At 40.5% G+C, this 13478-nt stretch overlaps 2 protein-coding genes and 1 non-coding gene across 7 annotated transcripts; 1 reads left to right on the top strand and 2 right to left on the bottom strand.

Annotated features, from left to right (window-relative positions):
* Window positions 1-547: 547 nt before the first annotated feature.
* Window positions 548-620, top strand: TRNAF-GAA (transfer RNA phenylalanine (anticodon GAA)). Its single transcript has one exon. It is a non-coding gene; the product is annotated as a tRNA-Phe (tRNA).
* Window positions 621-1140: 520 nt separating this feature from the next.
* On the bottom strand, window positions 1141-2701 carry LOC135672283 (GATA transcription factor 12-like). 2 transcript variants are annotated; one of them, XM_065180744.1, is made up of 2 exons: window positions 2293-2701; window positions 1141-1998 (listed from the first exon to the last, which is right to left on the bottom strand). In XM_065180744.1, the coding sequence occupies exons 1-2, from the start codon at window positions 2599-2601 to the stop codon at window positions 1321-1323; spliced, it is 987 nt and encodes a 328-aa protein (XP_065036816.1). In that variant the 5' UTR covers window positions 2602-2701; the 3' UTR covers window positions 1141-1320. The 2 variants fall into 2 exon arrangements, with proteins under 2 accessions (XP_065036816.1, XP_065036815.1); XM_065180743.1 differs by having other exon boundaries at window positions 1144-2001.
* Window positions 2702-5038: 2337 nt separating this feature from the next.
* On the bottom strand, window positions 5039-13271 carry LOC103980235 (probable hexosyltransferase MUCI70). Of its 4 annotated transcripts, none has more exons than XR_010497716.1 (11): window positions 12855-13270; window positions 12414-12738; window positions 11347-11625; window positions 11024-11237; window positions 10775-10884; window positions 10465-10664; window positions 7699-7802; window positions 6167-6354; window positions 5949-6067; window positions 5737-5867; window positions 5345-5580 (listed from the first exon to the last, which is right to left on the bottom strand). XR_010497716.1 is itself a non-coding variant. In XM_009396561.3 (10 exons), exons 2-10 carry the CDS (start codon window positions 12670-12672, stop codon window positions 5335-5337), a joined length of 1800 nt encoding a protein of 599 aa, XP_009394836.2. In that variant the 5' UTR covers window positions 12673-12738; window positions 12855-13271; the 3' UTR covers window positions 5039-5334. The 4 variants fall into 4 exon arrangements, 1 of the variants encoding a protein (XP_009394836.2); XR_010497717.1 differs by having other exon boundaries at window positions 5737-5861; XM_009396561.3 differs by lacking the exon at window positions 5737-5867 and having other exon boundaries at window positions 5039-5580; window positions 5868-6067; window positions 12855-13271.
* Window positions 13272-13478: the final 207 nt, after the last annotated feature.

Raw genomic sequence — 13478 nt, 5'->3', positions numbered from 1 at the left:
AGTAGCTCATGCCTTTGATGCTCTGACTTAACTACATTCACTAAAGATAAAAGATTGCAGAGGCCCAGCTGGATTTCCTTGTGAAAGTTTTCTGGTCTTCCACTGTTTCTAATAGGAATAAATTCTTCAATGTCTCACATGAACTTCATTCATCCTAGTGATGCAGATACAACATTAGAGTGTATAGGCTTATTACCCCATTCAACTTTTGTCTTTCATGAAACACTGATGAAAACTTCATTTGATCTAAGATGTTTTAGATTGAATGGTAGCAACCAAAAACTTAACATTGTATCATAATCTCCAGACACTACAAAAAATACATAATTAAGAAAATTATACATGTTATAAAGAATAATTTTATGAATATTTTACCTGGTACCAACAACAACAACTATTTATAGATTAATTAGAAGTGACCAGATTTAGCTGCAGACTATAGTACAAATTTAGCTTTCTAAATCTAAAATATACAGTACAAAGGTAATTAGGTTTCATAACATGTTAAAATTATTTAAATATATAACAATTCTATAAAATTGCATAAGCGGGGATAGCTCAGTTGGGAGAGCGTCAGACTGAAGATCTGAAGGTCGCGTGTTCGATCCACGCTCACCGCATGTAGTTTTCTATTTATTTTTATTTTTTGGGTTGGCCTGCATGGGTGTCCTTCGCCTCATCTGCTCCTTTATCCGCCTTGCATACATTTCTACCGGATGGGTTTGTAGGATCAGCAGCGGCTGTCTGGGATCACGAGGACACCCATTTCAATGTGTGTCCTGCCTCTGTGGGTGCCATGTCGGTAAGTTACCGTGCCGGAAGTATTTTTATGGCGTTGAGTACGCTGCACAGTAAGTGATGCGCGATTCCAAGGCGGCTTGTGGTCTGCCGCTGCTGCCGCCCAGGCTGTGCACTGTACAGAATAGTTCTTTCCCGTGGAGACAACCTGGTTTGAGATATAGGAAAACTGTTCCTCCATCACCGTACACTCCACAAGCATAGATTATCCACCCACTGGTGGCCGTGATTACCGTTTCACGATGTAAACGACACGCGACCAAATTAGGGTATTTATGAATTGAAAGAGGCTAATAATGTATTAAATGCTTTTGATGTTAATTCTGACTATTTTTACTCAGAAAAAGTCCTTTTTTTTTTGGCTTACGGAAGAAAAAGGCGGCGCGGATTGCGCGTGCTACAATTTAGTTCTTCCTAGGGAAAGAAAATCCACCAAAAAAGATGCCTAAATTCCACCAACTTAACACCTACGAGGATTAATTTCACCCGGAAGTGGGATCAGTTGCTTCTGAGACATCAAGATCAGATGAGATGTCGGGTATCGGGGCCGTCGATCAAGAAGTTAGCGGCGGCCACCGGCGTCGGTGCGTCGTAGAGAGCGCCGCTGCTGGCGGCCTGGAGGAGCTGCTTCTGCGGTTGCTGGAGCTCCTTCTGGCGGCGGAGCTCGAGGACTTTGCGGTGGGAGTTGGAGTGCTTGGAGACCACGAAGGTGGGGCTGGCCGCGGGGCGGTACTCCGGCACGAGACGGCCGGACTTGTAGCGGACGCCGCAGGCGTTGCACAGTGTCTTGGGGCCCATCGGCCCCGTCCGCCACTGCGGCGTCTTGTCGGTCTGACAGTGGAGGCACTTCCGCCCGTCTGCCGCGGCGGCGGGTGGGTCCTTCTTCCTCGCGGCCTTCTTGCCTGCGGCGGCGCCGGGTGGCACGATGAGCTCCGACTCCGGGGACGAGGAGAGCACGAGCAGTCGGGAGGACCAGCTGCAGGGCGCGCCGCGGGAGCGCTTGCTCCGCGCCTTGCCGGTGACGGGTGCCTCGGCGCGCAAGGGGGCCACCTGGTCGGCGCGGCCTGATGCAGCGGCGGCCGTAGTGGAGGAGGCGGTGGAATTGGCGCCGGAGATGAGGTGAAGCTTGTGGAGGTCTTCGCTGGAGAAGGATTCCTCAACAAAATTGGACAGCCACTCGAGCTCCGCAAGCTCTTCGTACTGCTGCATCCAAATACCAATCACAAAAGAATGCAAAAATGAAACCCTTTGTAGTATTGCAGAACTCGGCGGGGGCGTTTCGTTTCCTCTTCTCTTTTCTTCTCAGTTTCAGCGAAGCTCTTAAAAAACTGAACTGGAATTAATAATTCAAAAAAATTCAAACACTAATTCACTTACAGTTTTGTAAGAAATCCAACAAAAGGCATCCGATTTAATATTTTAGATATTTTTGGTAACCAAAAGGCAAATATCTTAGAGGACGCATTTGAAAACAGCTGGGAGAGGCGAGATTACCGGTTCGCAGAGGTCGCCGGAGAGGCTGGCATCGGCGAAGCTCCGGCAGACGATGTCGCTGGAGGGATGCGGCTCAGGGCCCGAGGAGGAGTTGCTGCAGCTGTCCACGGCGGTGACGGTGGAGGAGTCCGTTGAGCTGCCGGCGAGTGCCTCCGCCTCCTCCTCCTCCTCCTCGTTGGAGAAGTCGAGCAGGTCCTCGACGACGAACTGGTCCCCTCCTGCTCCTCCCCCGCTGGCCTTCCTCTCCGGCGCGCACTGTGGGTTCCCGGCACCGCAGAACCCGCCGTGGCAGTTCTCCGGTACCTCCATTGCCGGCTTTCTTCGTGCTCAAAGTTAGGGTTTAGAAAGAAGAGAGAGAGAGAGAGAGAGAGGGATGGAGAATTAGAAGCCAAGAGGAACGGCAAGCCGAGAGAGAGAGAGAGAAGCGAAGCGAGTTATGGTTTATTCGAAGGTGAGGAGGACTGCGGTGGAGTAAATAAAGTTAAAGGGGAGGGGTTAAAGGTAATTATTTATACTGGCGAAGAAAGAGCACATCTTTCTTTACCTGCCGGGAAGCGTTTTACTCCCCAAACAACCCCCTACCATTAACTTAATTTGCATTCACACCCTTCTCCTCGAGCTGCCTTCGCGCGCGATGGGATAACTCTGCTTCCGGACCCCTCTAGGCTTCAGTTTCCGGCAACTCAGTTAACTGACCGTTCTGTCCTCCCACATTACAGAAAATAAGGGATAAACAACCGCGTCCGTTTCCAAGTCACGAGGGTACTTTAGGAATTACACTCCAGCGAGCGCGTCAATAATGAAGCGAGGATGCGTATTAACTGCGCCGTTAATCCTAAGGAGAGGAGCAAAATGGTGGGGGGAATGTAGGGATTAAGGATAAAGGTTTTTTGGATGTCAATTCAACTCTCCTAAGGAATCGATCCACGGCGCTTTGTCGCTGCGACTCGTGCATTAGCGGCCAAGTTTACAGCCGGATTCCTCTGCCTCCCTCTCTCTCTCTCTCTCTCTGTGGCGTTGGGAATCGCGTTCTCCTTCTTCCTCGCTATGTCTTTCTTTCTTTCCTTCTTTCCGTCTTTCTTTCTGTTGGTATTTCGCAACCCCACGTTGGAGCATGACGGTTACATCTCGGCTTCGGACCATTCGACGGATGGGATGTCGCCACGCGGACAGCTGCAGTGGTCTCTGCCGGCTTGCCGCCCTTTTTATCACTAATTTTCACATCATGATGCGTGAAAATTGAAGCGCTGAGATAGAGGAGCGAGGCCACCGTCGGATTCCTTTCTTGACGGAAGCGTGGGAGAAGGGGACCATCGTGGATGAAAGATATATCCTGCATCGAAAGTCGTGCGACTCTGATCGAGTTCGCAATCGAATCAACGGGGATTGGGCTTATTTCACCCTTTCTTTTGTATTTTTCTTTCTTTCTCGATGCAATGGAAAGAAGTGCGAGTTGAGGTAAGCCACAGCACCAAAGTGAGGAGGGGGTGCGGTAGAGGGGCTTTAGTTTCCAGTTTCTTGCTTGATTTGGGTGCCAATTTCATCCTTACTCGCTACGTTGCCATCTTTGCCCGTGATGGGCACGTGATCGGGTGTCAGCGATCACATGGTCGCTTCCGTTGGTGGCGAAGCCTGGTGGGCACCGGCGGAAGACATTCGTGCTCGGATGTAGCACGTGTTCTTTGTAGCCGACACGTGCTCTGCACGGGGAACGTATGGTCAAAATGAGGTCAAAGTGGTAAAAATTTGATTAATCTTGATTCCAGTACCGAAGATAGGCTTTTATAAAAATCATAAAAAAATAAAGACAGTTCGTAATCATCTATTTTAAATTTATGTCCACACGAACAGATTTAAATGGGGAAAGATCTTATCTACCTATGCTAACCTGACTATCATGTGTTAGATAATAATTGATCGATAATAATATTATTATATATATCATTTTTTTTATCTCGTTAATTTTTTCATAACAAAATATAATGATATTAATAAAAAAATTAAATGATATTATAATAAAAATCTTATGTTTATTTAATATGAACTATTATTATTATTATTATTATTATTATTATTATTATTATTATTATTATTATTATTATTATTATTATTATTATTATTATTATTATTATTATTATTATTATTATTATTATTATTATTATTATTATTATTATTATTGTTGTTGTTATTGTTTTTGGATGAAAGTCTAAAAGCTTAAGTTATTATGTTTGTATGAGAAAGTCTGAAAGGAGCAAATTTACATGAGCATAAGAAGACTCACCTCCTTGTAAATAAATGATATTATGCTTGCAATATTTTTAATATCATTAATTTGGTAATTCTTTATATTTATTTGTATTGATCAAAAGGTCCAAAATTAATGAATGGAGGAGATTCAAGAGAGGCAACCAAAAAACAGGGCATTTAAAGTAGTCGGTCACCTACGAACCCAAACTTGAAAAGATTCTTCAATTAATTGCATGGCCCAGTTTAAAGGTAGGTTTGTCAGATATCATCTTCCACCAAAATCCCAAACCCATTTATGCTGACAAAAAAAAATCCACCTAATTCTCCACGGAACAACTGAAAAGATCATTGGCATTGCATCACACTAGGATTGGAAATGAATTATTTGTCAATACCTGCAACAAACCACACAAAACTTCCTTATTAATTCTTCTACCGCAGGAATGTCATTTGATGGGCCACAACCATGCATTTTTCCCTATTTGATTTCACAAAAGAATGAAGCTCGGGATCAATTCTTGACTAGCAAAACATTTATGTTACAAAGTGGACTAAAGATTGCATCAAAGATGTAACTTTCGGAACAAAAATGTTGAGATTGATGCCAATGCTACTTATTGTTGAACTGATTACTTGTAACAAAAAAAATTGAATCACTATTAACAGTTCCTCGCAAAAATAATAGAGCGGTATACTCAAGAATGGGTCCTCTAGGAGGCAATTAGTCCTGAATTGGCAGACCCACGGCTAATAATACTGTAGGAACCTTGAAAAAGAATCAATGTGTGCAAAATCTCAGATCGAATTGTTATCTTTTCCAGCGCCAGCACGAGGGTGATGACGCCTCGAACCTGATTTTTTGTCCCTCCCACGCCTCATGGATATCTTCCCAGGCAGCTTCCTCGACGGTGGAGCTCTTGCAAGCCTGTCTGGAGCCGCTGGAATTAATTCTCGAGGTGATTTATTAGACACCACAGGAGGTGGTGGCTGGATCAAGGAGGCAAGTTCTTTCCGTTGTTCCAACAAGTCTTTGTGGTATGCCTGCATAACAAACAAAAAAAGTGATTATAAGAAACGTATTCAAGTTGACAAAAACCTCTGTAGTCGTATCCTACGGGAAGATGTCAGATATCAGAATAAAATGAAGTGTACAGACTCCACATGACAATGTCAAGGGAAAAAAGGAAGGTCACATACATGACACGTCATGATAGATGCAAACACAGTACGGGCAAGGTTATGTTAACACAACCCATGTTTCTAACTGTTGGATATTTGACAGTGAGTAACCCTTGAAATCAGCAAAGCCATGGTCGAGATTGCTGTACCTGAACAACAAAATTGCGTCTTTCACAGTCCATAAACATGTTGATTGTCCAATTCACTTGAGACATTATCTTATCTCTTACAGTGCTGAAGCTGATCTGATCCCTAGAGGTAAAACGATCAACTTCATTGAACCACAGGCACGTGAACAGATTGGTTATAGGGATGTGCTCTTTGATGATCACACATCCCTCAGGGACATCTGTGATTTACAATAAGAAGCACACTCTTAGAACCAGCTACTGAGACATGAGTCTATAGCATCTTTCTAAAAAAAGCATAATATAGACCCAGCACTCACCACTTGTAATTGGAAGCTTGGACAAAGAATAAGGCGTGAGACCCTCTTTCTTATAAAACTCAATTTGACTATCTATGGATGCATTGTCGTATTTTCCAGCAGCTTTGTTAGCCTCTGCTTCCTCAAAAACATCAAAGCGCCTGTAATGCCTGGAGATTGCAAAAGTGTAGTTCTTCCGCCACAAGAATCTGAAAGCCAGTCAAAGTCATTTTAGTTTATGCATCAGATACTGCAATCCCTATTATGCAGTTAGTTTGATGGAAGACACTTTCAAACATCACACTTCAATTTTAACTATAATCCAACAGATCATTTTCTTCAAAACTCTTCATTAAACACTTCCAATCCAAGTTTCATGCAAGTTATAAAACAAACATGAAGTGTAGGATAATGCAGAAAATCAGACATCACTGCTATAAATAGGAATCATTACGAGTCACATGGATGGAGAAATGATACATCAAGAATGTCAATGTATCACTTTGCCAACAGAACAAAGATGTTCTGGGGTAGCATCATTCTCCTACTGCTAGTGCCAAAATAAAAGGAAAGGGAGGAACTTTTTTAGTGCTAAAATTCTAGTTTCCACGTACTAAGCCTCAACAATCTTATGAATGCATAGTTACCTAGATTTTAAATTGTAACAAAAGACAACTGCTGTTTCATGTGCAAAAAATTCTTCCAACTAAAGAATCCCAGTTGGCTAATCAGTAGCTGAATTTCTACGTCTAGGCACTGTACTACCGCCTATAAAACAGAAACTTGTCTAAATTTTAAATGATTGATTTTTACAAACCAAAAGAAGATAAAGGATGAGACTCCCAATAATTCAAGATCCAAAGAGGACCAATGTATGCACTATGCACAGAAAATACATTATATTCAACCTTACCATGGAACAAAAGCTCATTCTTCAAATAAATATATGCACCAAAAATATACATTTAACAGTTAAATTACATTTTTTTAGATGTGCAACTGTTCCAAGTTACCTAGTTATCTATGAGATGGTTTGGTGTTAATTATGTAAAATGATATTGTCTATACGAGTTACCATTGCCATTATTTAAAACATAACCGTGCAGCATATAGCAATTAACATTAGTTATTTTGTCAAAGAAAAACTCATATAATTTAGTTATATCTATTTATTTAGTTGGGACTCCACAAGATTGATCCCCGCCTACTGGTTCGAGACAACCCACTCACTTCTATTTATGACAAAAACTAGTTATTCTAGTCCGTGGAACCAATGACACCAAGTTACATCATGATCGTAAATCATAACTGCTAATGTTCTTTAAATATTTAGACTCTCAAGTTAATTTAACTACAATACTCTTCAAAGAGAAAAGTTGAAGATGTAATGGTAGTTGCACTTGATACATTTATATGAATGTACAAAAAACCTAAGTTGCATCTCTGCTTCAAGCGCTCGATACAGGAAGTCCAGAATATGTCCACAGTTACTTTTAGATGGATTAAAACATAATGAATTATGGATCGGAGGGAAGCTCATCAATGAAGTATACCTCTCAAGAACTTGATAAGGATCCACGACCAACTCAAGTTTTCCATCAATCCAAAGAGAAAACCGGGCATTTGGGAAAAGCCTTTGGAGCAGAAGTTTTGGAACCTACCAAAAATACATAGGAAGAATCCATCTATGAAATGTCCTGAGCATTACAGAAGATAATTAAGATTGTAACTGCTAAAGATCATCGCATTGAGAATCAAAATAGAAATTTAATCAAGTAATTAAAACTAAACAAATTCAATCAGTCAGTTGCTGATAGCAAAATTAATTGGAATATAACAAATCTACATCTAGAAGCTTCATTCTGGGTCATGTCAAATATAGCCAAACTTATTCTTGGAATCATGGAATAGATGACTGTATTTAGATCATGTTATTTCCAGACTCCAAAGATATAAACTCTCGGGAATAGGTGCTGAGGACTCGGAATGGAAAATGGATGATTCTTGTCAAATAAATTAGAAGAAACCCTTTTAGATATTGTCTAACGTTATATGTTATTCGATAATATCATGAAATACACACTGCCACTCCAAAGTATGTTCTCTCTCTCTCTCTCTCTCTGTGATGTACGTGTGTGTCTGTGCCAATTACCTCTCCACACTGATGAAAACTGAAAGTTGCAAGCTCAATTAATATAAAAAGACATACCTAGGCTCAATTGATATAAAAAGATCGATACCTAGGATCCTCAAAGTTGCAAGCTCCCTTTATGAATGGTAGCCCATGAGTGGTGTCTAAGTGTGTGATTCAAAAACAGAAAGCCAACTGTGACTGACACTGTTGCCTATAGCCATCATTTCTACCAATGAATTATCTAGAAATATCATGGAACAACTTGTCCAAATAAAGTCTACGCTACAGAGAGCAAGGTTTGATGTACTGCCCAAACTGGTACAAAAAGGGCGGTACTTACCAGGCTGCCAGCTGACCGGTACGTGGATCAGCCTGTTTCAGGCGAAACTAAGAAAAGTGTCAGGTATCGACCGTTATGGGTGATGTATCGGCTGATATGATAAAAAATCATGCTGTATTGGCCAATTTGGTTCAGTTCCAGTCGGAATTTGACTAATACCGAACCGAATGGAGTCAAGTTTCACCCCAACGGTCAAATTGACCATTGTGGCCTCTTTTGGTGTCTTTCAATCCCCTCTTTCACTTGCTCTCACTTACTCTTTCTTACACTCTCGCTTGTTGTTAAATAAAAGACAGCTTGGAACTCGAGATCTAATGGAATTTCTCTACAATTTGAAGGTATTTAGCTTCTTTCTAAGTTTTATTTATCATTTCGTATAATTAGAGGTGTATTAATACATATTTATAAAGACTAAACATGGCTGAGGTCATTGTCTAGTGTTAGTCCCACTTAGGTCTATTGTCTTATATTTAGGCTCAAATTGGGAGTATTTAGGGTTAATTGCAGCCTTATGCATTATTTATGCCTCATATACACTCTATTCTTAATTAAATATAATAAAACAACCATTAAATTAGGATAAAAAGCCTAAGGATTTTTTTTTAATTTCTGAACATTTTCAGCTTTTTTTCAAAACCTGATATGTACCAGCATACCAACGTATGGTACATCGGTATCGATCGTTACATACAAGTACGTACCGGTCCACCCATAGATCAATAACACCGGTCGACACGGAGAGCAAAGGAAAGGACATTGCCTTTGAATAAGGTCTTCTTATATAGGTCCATTGGGTCATTAGCCACCATAAAGGACATCCTAGTATTATGACAGTGATCATTTTGTGCAAGTTGTTTGATTTCCTTAAATAGTATTTTAACGTAGGAAAGTTAGAAATATAAATTGGTAGATATGGGTTGGATGTTGGAAAATTAAATTAGAAATCCCTTCAATTAGCAAATACAAATTCAAATATTGATACTAAACAAGGAATATTTTATAACCATATTTGTTTAAACAGAAATGAAAACAAAGGGAATATTAAGCAGGTGCAACTTCAAAATGGATTTAAGATAGATATCAAAATGCTTACTGCATGAATCAGCTACATCAACATCAAATGATTAATGTTTTAATAAAATTTCTAGGATAAAAAGAGTTTAAAGTAAATGTAAAAGGAAAATTAAAAAAAGAAGAATCTGCAGAATCCCTTTCTGAGTGGTAGCCAACTTCTGGTGTCAAGTACATGTCTTAGTAACTGAGAGCCACCTGTGACTGTCACAGTTGCCTCAGGCCAACACCTCAGCAGATAGTTGTCTAGAAATATAATAGAACAAATAATCCAACTAAAGTCTACAAAACAGAGTGAAGGAGAACACAATGGCTATGAATAAAGTCTTCTTATACAGGTTGGTTGGGACGTTAATCCTTATAAAAGACATCCTAGTAGTTTGACAGTGCTCATTTTGTGTAAATCATTTTATTCCTTCCAATTAGAACTTTAACATAGAAATATTAGAAATGAAAATGGATCGATATGTACTAGTTATGAGGAGGAGAAAGGACTAGTTATATAATTTCATCAATCTGTGGGGTAGAATACATTCAATTCAAGAAAATTCAAATGTTGCTGATTTATTTACTTTTATTTCTCTCAGACTATGTAGCTAAGATATTCTGAACAGTTACAAAGGCAGAAAATACTACTGATTTTTTATTGACAAATACAACAAAATTTGGCTGATTTACTTGCTGATGAAAAAAAAAATCTCATATTATCCTCAAATAATAGATGATGTTAACTCAAGTTGAACTGACAATAGAAATGTAAAAGCGAAGATATACCTTCCCATTGCGCCTTGCGTCATCATAAGGAAGGTTTCGAACTACCACCACTCTCCATAGACCAACTCTTTTGGTATCAACTAGGCCACTAGAATTCTTTATGTATGCTTCAGTTTCTTCATCAACAAACATATAAAAGCAGGCATTCCTCTTTGCATATTCACTAATATTCTTTGGTTGTTGCATTATATCATAATTTCCTGACAAATGAAATGAACAGTAATAAAATCCTTAAAATGGACCAGGAGAAGCAAAAGTCAAGGGGTGAACAACACTGACAACAGAGATATGGGAAGCAGCACATTAATACCAAAAATAGCAGAGGCAATGACCACATCATGGCATTCCCCCATCTCAAGAAGATCAGTGTCATTTATGTCAAATCCAGTCCCTTGACCAGGTCTCTTTCCTTTGACGAATCTGATGAAGAATAATAAACATGGATTTAGACAATAACAGCAGTTAGAATATATTGAATCCACCTATTAAAGCATATACACAATGAAAGTGAAAAAGTGTCGATCATAAATATTTTTCAGACTAAAAAATCTATGCATACCCACAGTGCACCATCATTGATTCTTTGATATTGAATGATTCATTCCTATGTAGCAGAGATGGATGTCCCCCAAAGATAGAGCCTCCATTTGACTCATTGGCAATCAAGTTATCTTCTGAGTAGTAGCTTAAATCCTTAAGAATGGGCGATGCTGATGGTGAAGGTGGCATGAGTAGCACAGCCTGCTCTACAGGGACATAACAAACTGGACATGCTACAAAAAAAAAGGAGAGAGAGAGAGAGAGTCGGTGTGAGTGTTAGTTTATGGATGAACCCAATAAATAAATTGTTGCAGTCCAACGAGTCAACAGTTTGAGACTTACGACGTGGACCAGTGCGCTTCTTATCAGCTGGTGGAGGAGGAAGAGTGAAACTTTCACAAGGATGTGGTGTTGGAGGAAGAATGGGAATAGAGAGCTGTGTTTTATTATGAGTATTTGCAGACTCATGGTTTGCATAGGAAGTGCTGTTGCCCTCAGTTACTTTTGCAGGTGCAAAGAGAGGCTTGAAATTATTAAATGATGGTCTACTAGGGTTTACAAAATTCCGGACATGGTCTGTGAAACCCATGCGAGATTCAGGGCTCACCGATGTGTCTTCATCTGAAATAGCAACCAAAGAAATTATCACATCTCATGATGAAAGACAACAGAGCCAGTAAATGCTATGAAAATTAAAGAGAATAAGGTTGGAAACAAGGATGTAAATGAATGACACGTATGAGATTGGCAGGATATCCTTCTGCGGAACAGGCATTTTCTGTGACCTCACTGAATCTCTAGGTAGTCTTGCTACTCTGTGGTAATTTGTTTAAAAAATAGCAATTAATGAGATTCTAGCAGTAGAAACCCAATCAAAATTCATAGCTTTTATATACCTCAGACAAACTTAAACATGTCTCCAGAGTTAAGAATTGTCTGGTAATAGTCCAAATAGTCATTTCCTGACATAATCGGTTATAATTGGTACCAACAACAAATTACAAAATTAGATACAATTAATTCAATAACCATGGTAGTGTTCCTAGATGGCTTGCACCAAGCTAATTCTTGCACATATCAATGTGAAAACAGTCAAGTAAGACCGATTGACAAATAATAAGCTTGCAAATCTAAGTCACTAAGATCTACTACTATGGCCTCTAGGAAAAACATGGCAAAAGCAACTGATACTCTGGACCTAAAGAGAAATGGTAACCGCCATGTGCAGAAGACTAGAACGTTTAGGTAGTCGTGCCATTGAAGCTTAGAGATGTTGAGAAGGGTCCTGTGGATCAGCAAATGTTGATCCCATCCAAACTCTGAGATGTGACGATACGACCGTCAAACAATTATTAGACGTAATGCATGACTGAGTTTATAGATGAGAAAGAAAAGAAGAAAGGCCAAACCTTTAGTGACGGCAGAAATGAAAGACAGCACTGCAGCTGAGGCGACGAGCAAGAGCAACATCCCGACCTTCCTCCTCCCTGCAAACTTGAAGATCCTCGGCAAGATCTTCTCCTTGTCTCTTGATCCGGAAAGTGACATTTTCGAAGTCTTGCGGACTGGGAGGGGCGGCGACTGAGTCGGCAAAGCAGCACCGTTCTGCAGCTGTTGCTGAAGCGATCCATAACTCCCCGATCGTAGACCCAATGACCCTCCATTCATTGTCCCTCCCGCCCCACAGGCCGCCGTCTCATCTCCTTTCCCCTTTTGAGAACCCTCTCATCCAACCTATAATGAACCAAACAGCCACCAAAAGAAAGCACCAAGGCCTCTAAATCCCCACTCTTGAAAGAAACAGACCCAAATGAACCATAAATAAGAAGATCTACATGTTTCAAACATACCTATTCCAATTCTTGAATGATGACCAGCTTAAATCCAGCTTAGAACAATGGCAACCGTCCAAAACCGCGTCTTCCACACAAAAAATCAGAGGGGATCTCTAAAATCTAGAACGAAGATCGATTTTTGTTTGATGTATCAAATTTCTTACAGATCCACGTCCATCGTCATCATCCCGCGGGCACAAACGACTAATGGGAAGCGAAAGCAATTAACGCAAAAGGGATTGGTTTGTAAAGGGTTAACGAGGTTGGATCTTGCCTCTTCTAAACTGGAATTCCCGGGATGAAGTCGCAGATTTGGGCTTCCGCTGCGGAATCGCCGATCGGGACCCTTGTCTTCGAGCACCAGATTTGTTGCGGGCTCGAAGTGGTTAATAGCGAGCGGGGCGAGAAGGAAGACGAGAGGAAGCGGAGAAAGAAAACTTACAGTAATTAAGCAATTATCTCTACACAAAATTAAGTGAGTAATTATCTCAATGACGTAATTATTTAGTGGATTTCATTCAGATAACTGGGAAATTAATAATACCAGCCAAAATACTTTTCTACTACTTTATAAATTACCCTCAATGAGTACCACGTAATTTGAGGTTGGCCTTGCCTCATCGACGTGGGCCCGATCCA

Source organism: Musa acuminata, chromosome BXJ1-4 (assembly GCF_036884655.1).
Source record: "Musa acuminata AAA Group cultivar baxijiao chromosome BXJ1-4, Cavendish_Baxijiao_AAA, whole genome shotgun sequence".
Taxonomy (NCBI): domain Eukaryota; kingdom Viridiplantae; phylum Streptophyta; class Magnoliopsida; order Zingiberales; family Musaceae; genus Musa; species Musa acuminata.
This window is presented reverse-complemented; position numbering and strand designations above follow the sequence as displayed.

What these genes read in the sequence shown, in the direction of transcription:
- LOC135672283 (XM_065180743.1), bottom strand. Translation starts at nt 2,601, where the DNA reads ATGGAGGTACCGGAGAACTGCCACGGCGGGTTCTGCGGTGCCGGGAAC. An exon ending in CCGGCGACCTCTGCGAACCG is followed by an intron (nt 2,002 to 2,292) that starts GTAATCTCGCCT and finishes ATTTGGATGCAG; the next exon opens with CAGTACGAAGAGCTTGCGGA.
- LOC103980235 (XM_009396561.3), bottom strand. Translation starts at nt 12,672, where the DNA reads ATGAATGGAGGGTCATTGGGTCTACGATCGGGGAGTTATGGATCGCTT. An exon ending in ACGCAAGGCGCAATGGGAAG is followed by an intron (nt 7,803 to 10,464) that starts GTATATCTTCGC and finishes TATTTTTGGTAG; the next exon opens with GTTCCAAAACTTCTGCTCCA. An exon ending in CCTTATCAAGTTCTTGAGAG is followed by an intron (nt 6,355 to 7,698) that starts GTATACTTCATT and finishes ACTGGCTTTCAG; the next exon opens with ATTCTTGTGGCGGAAGAACT.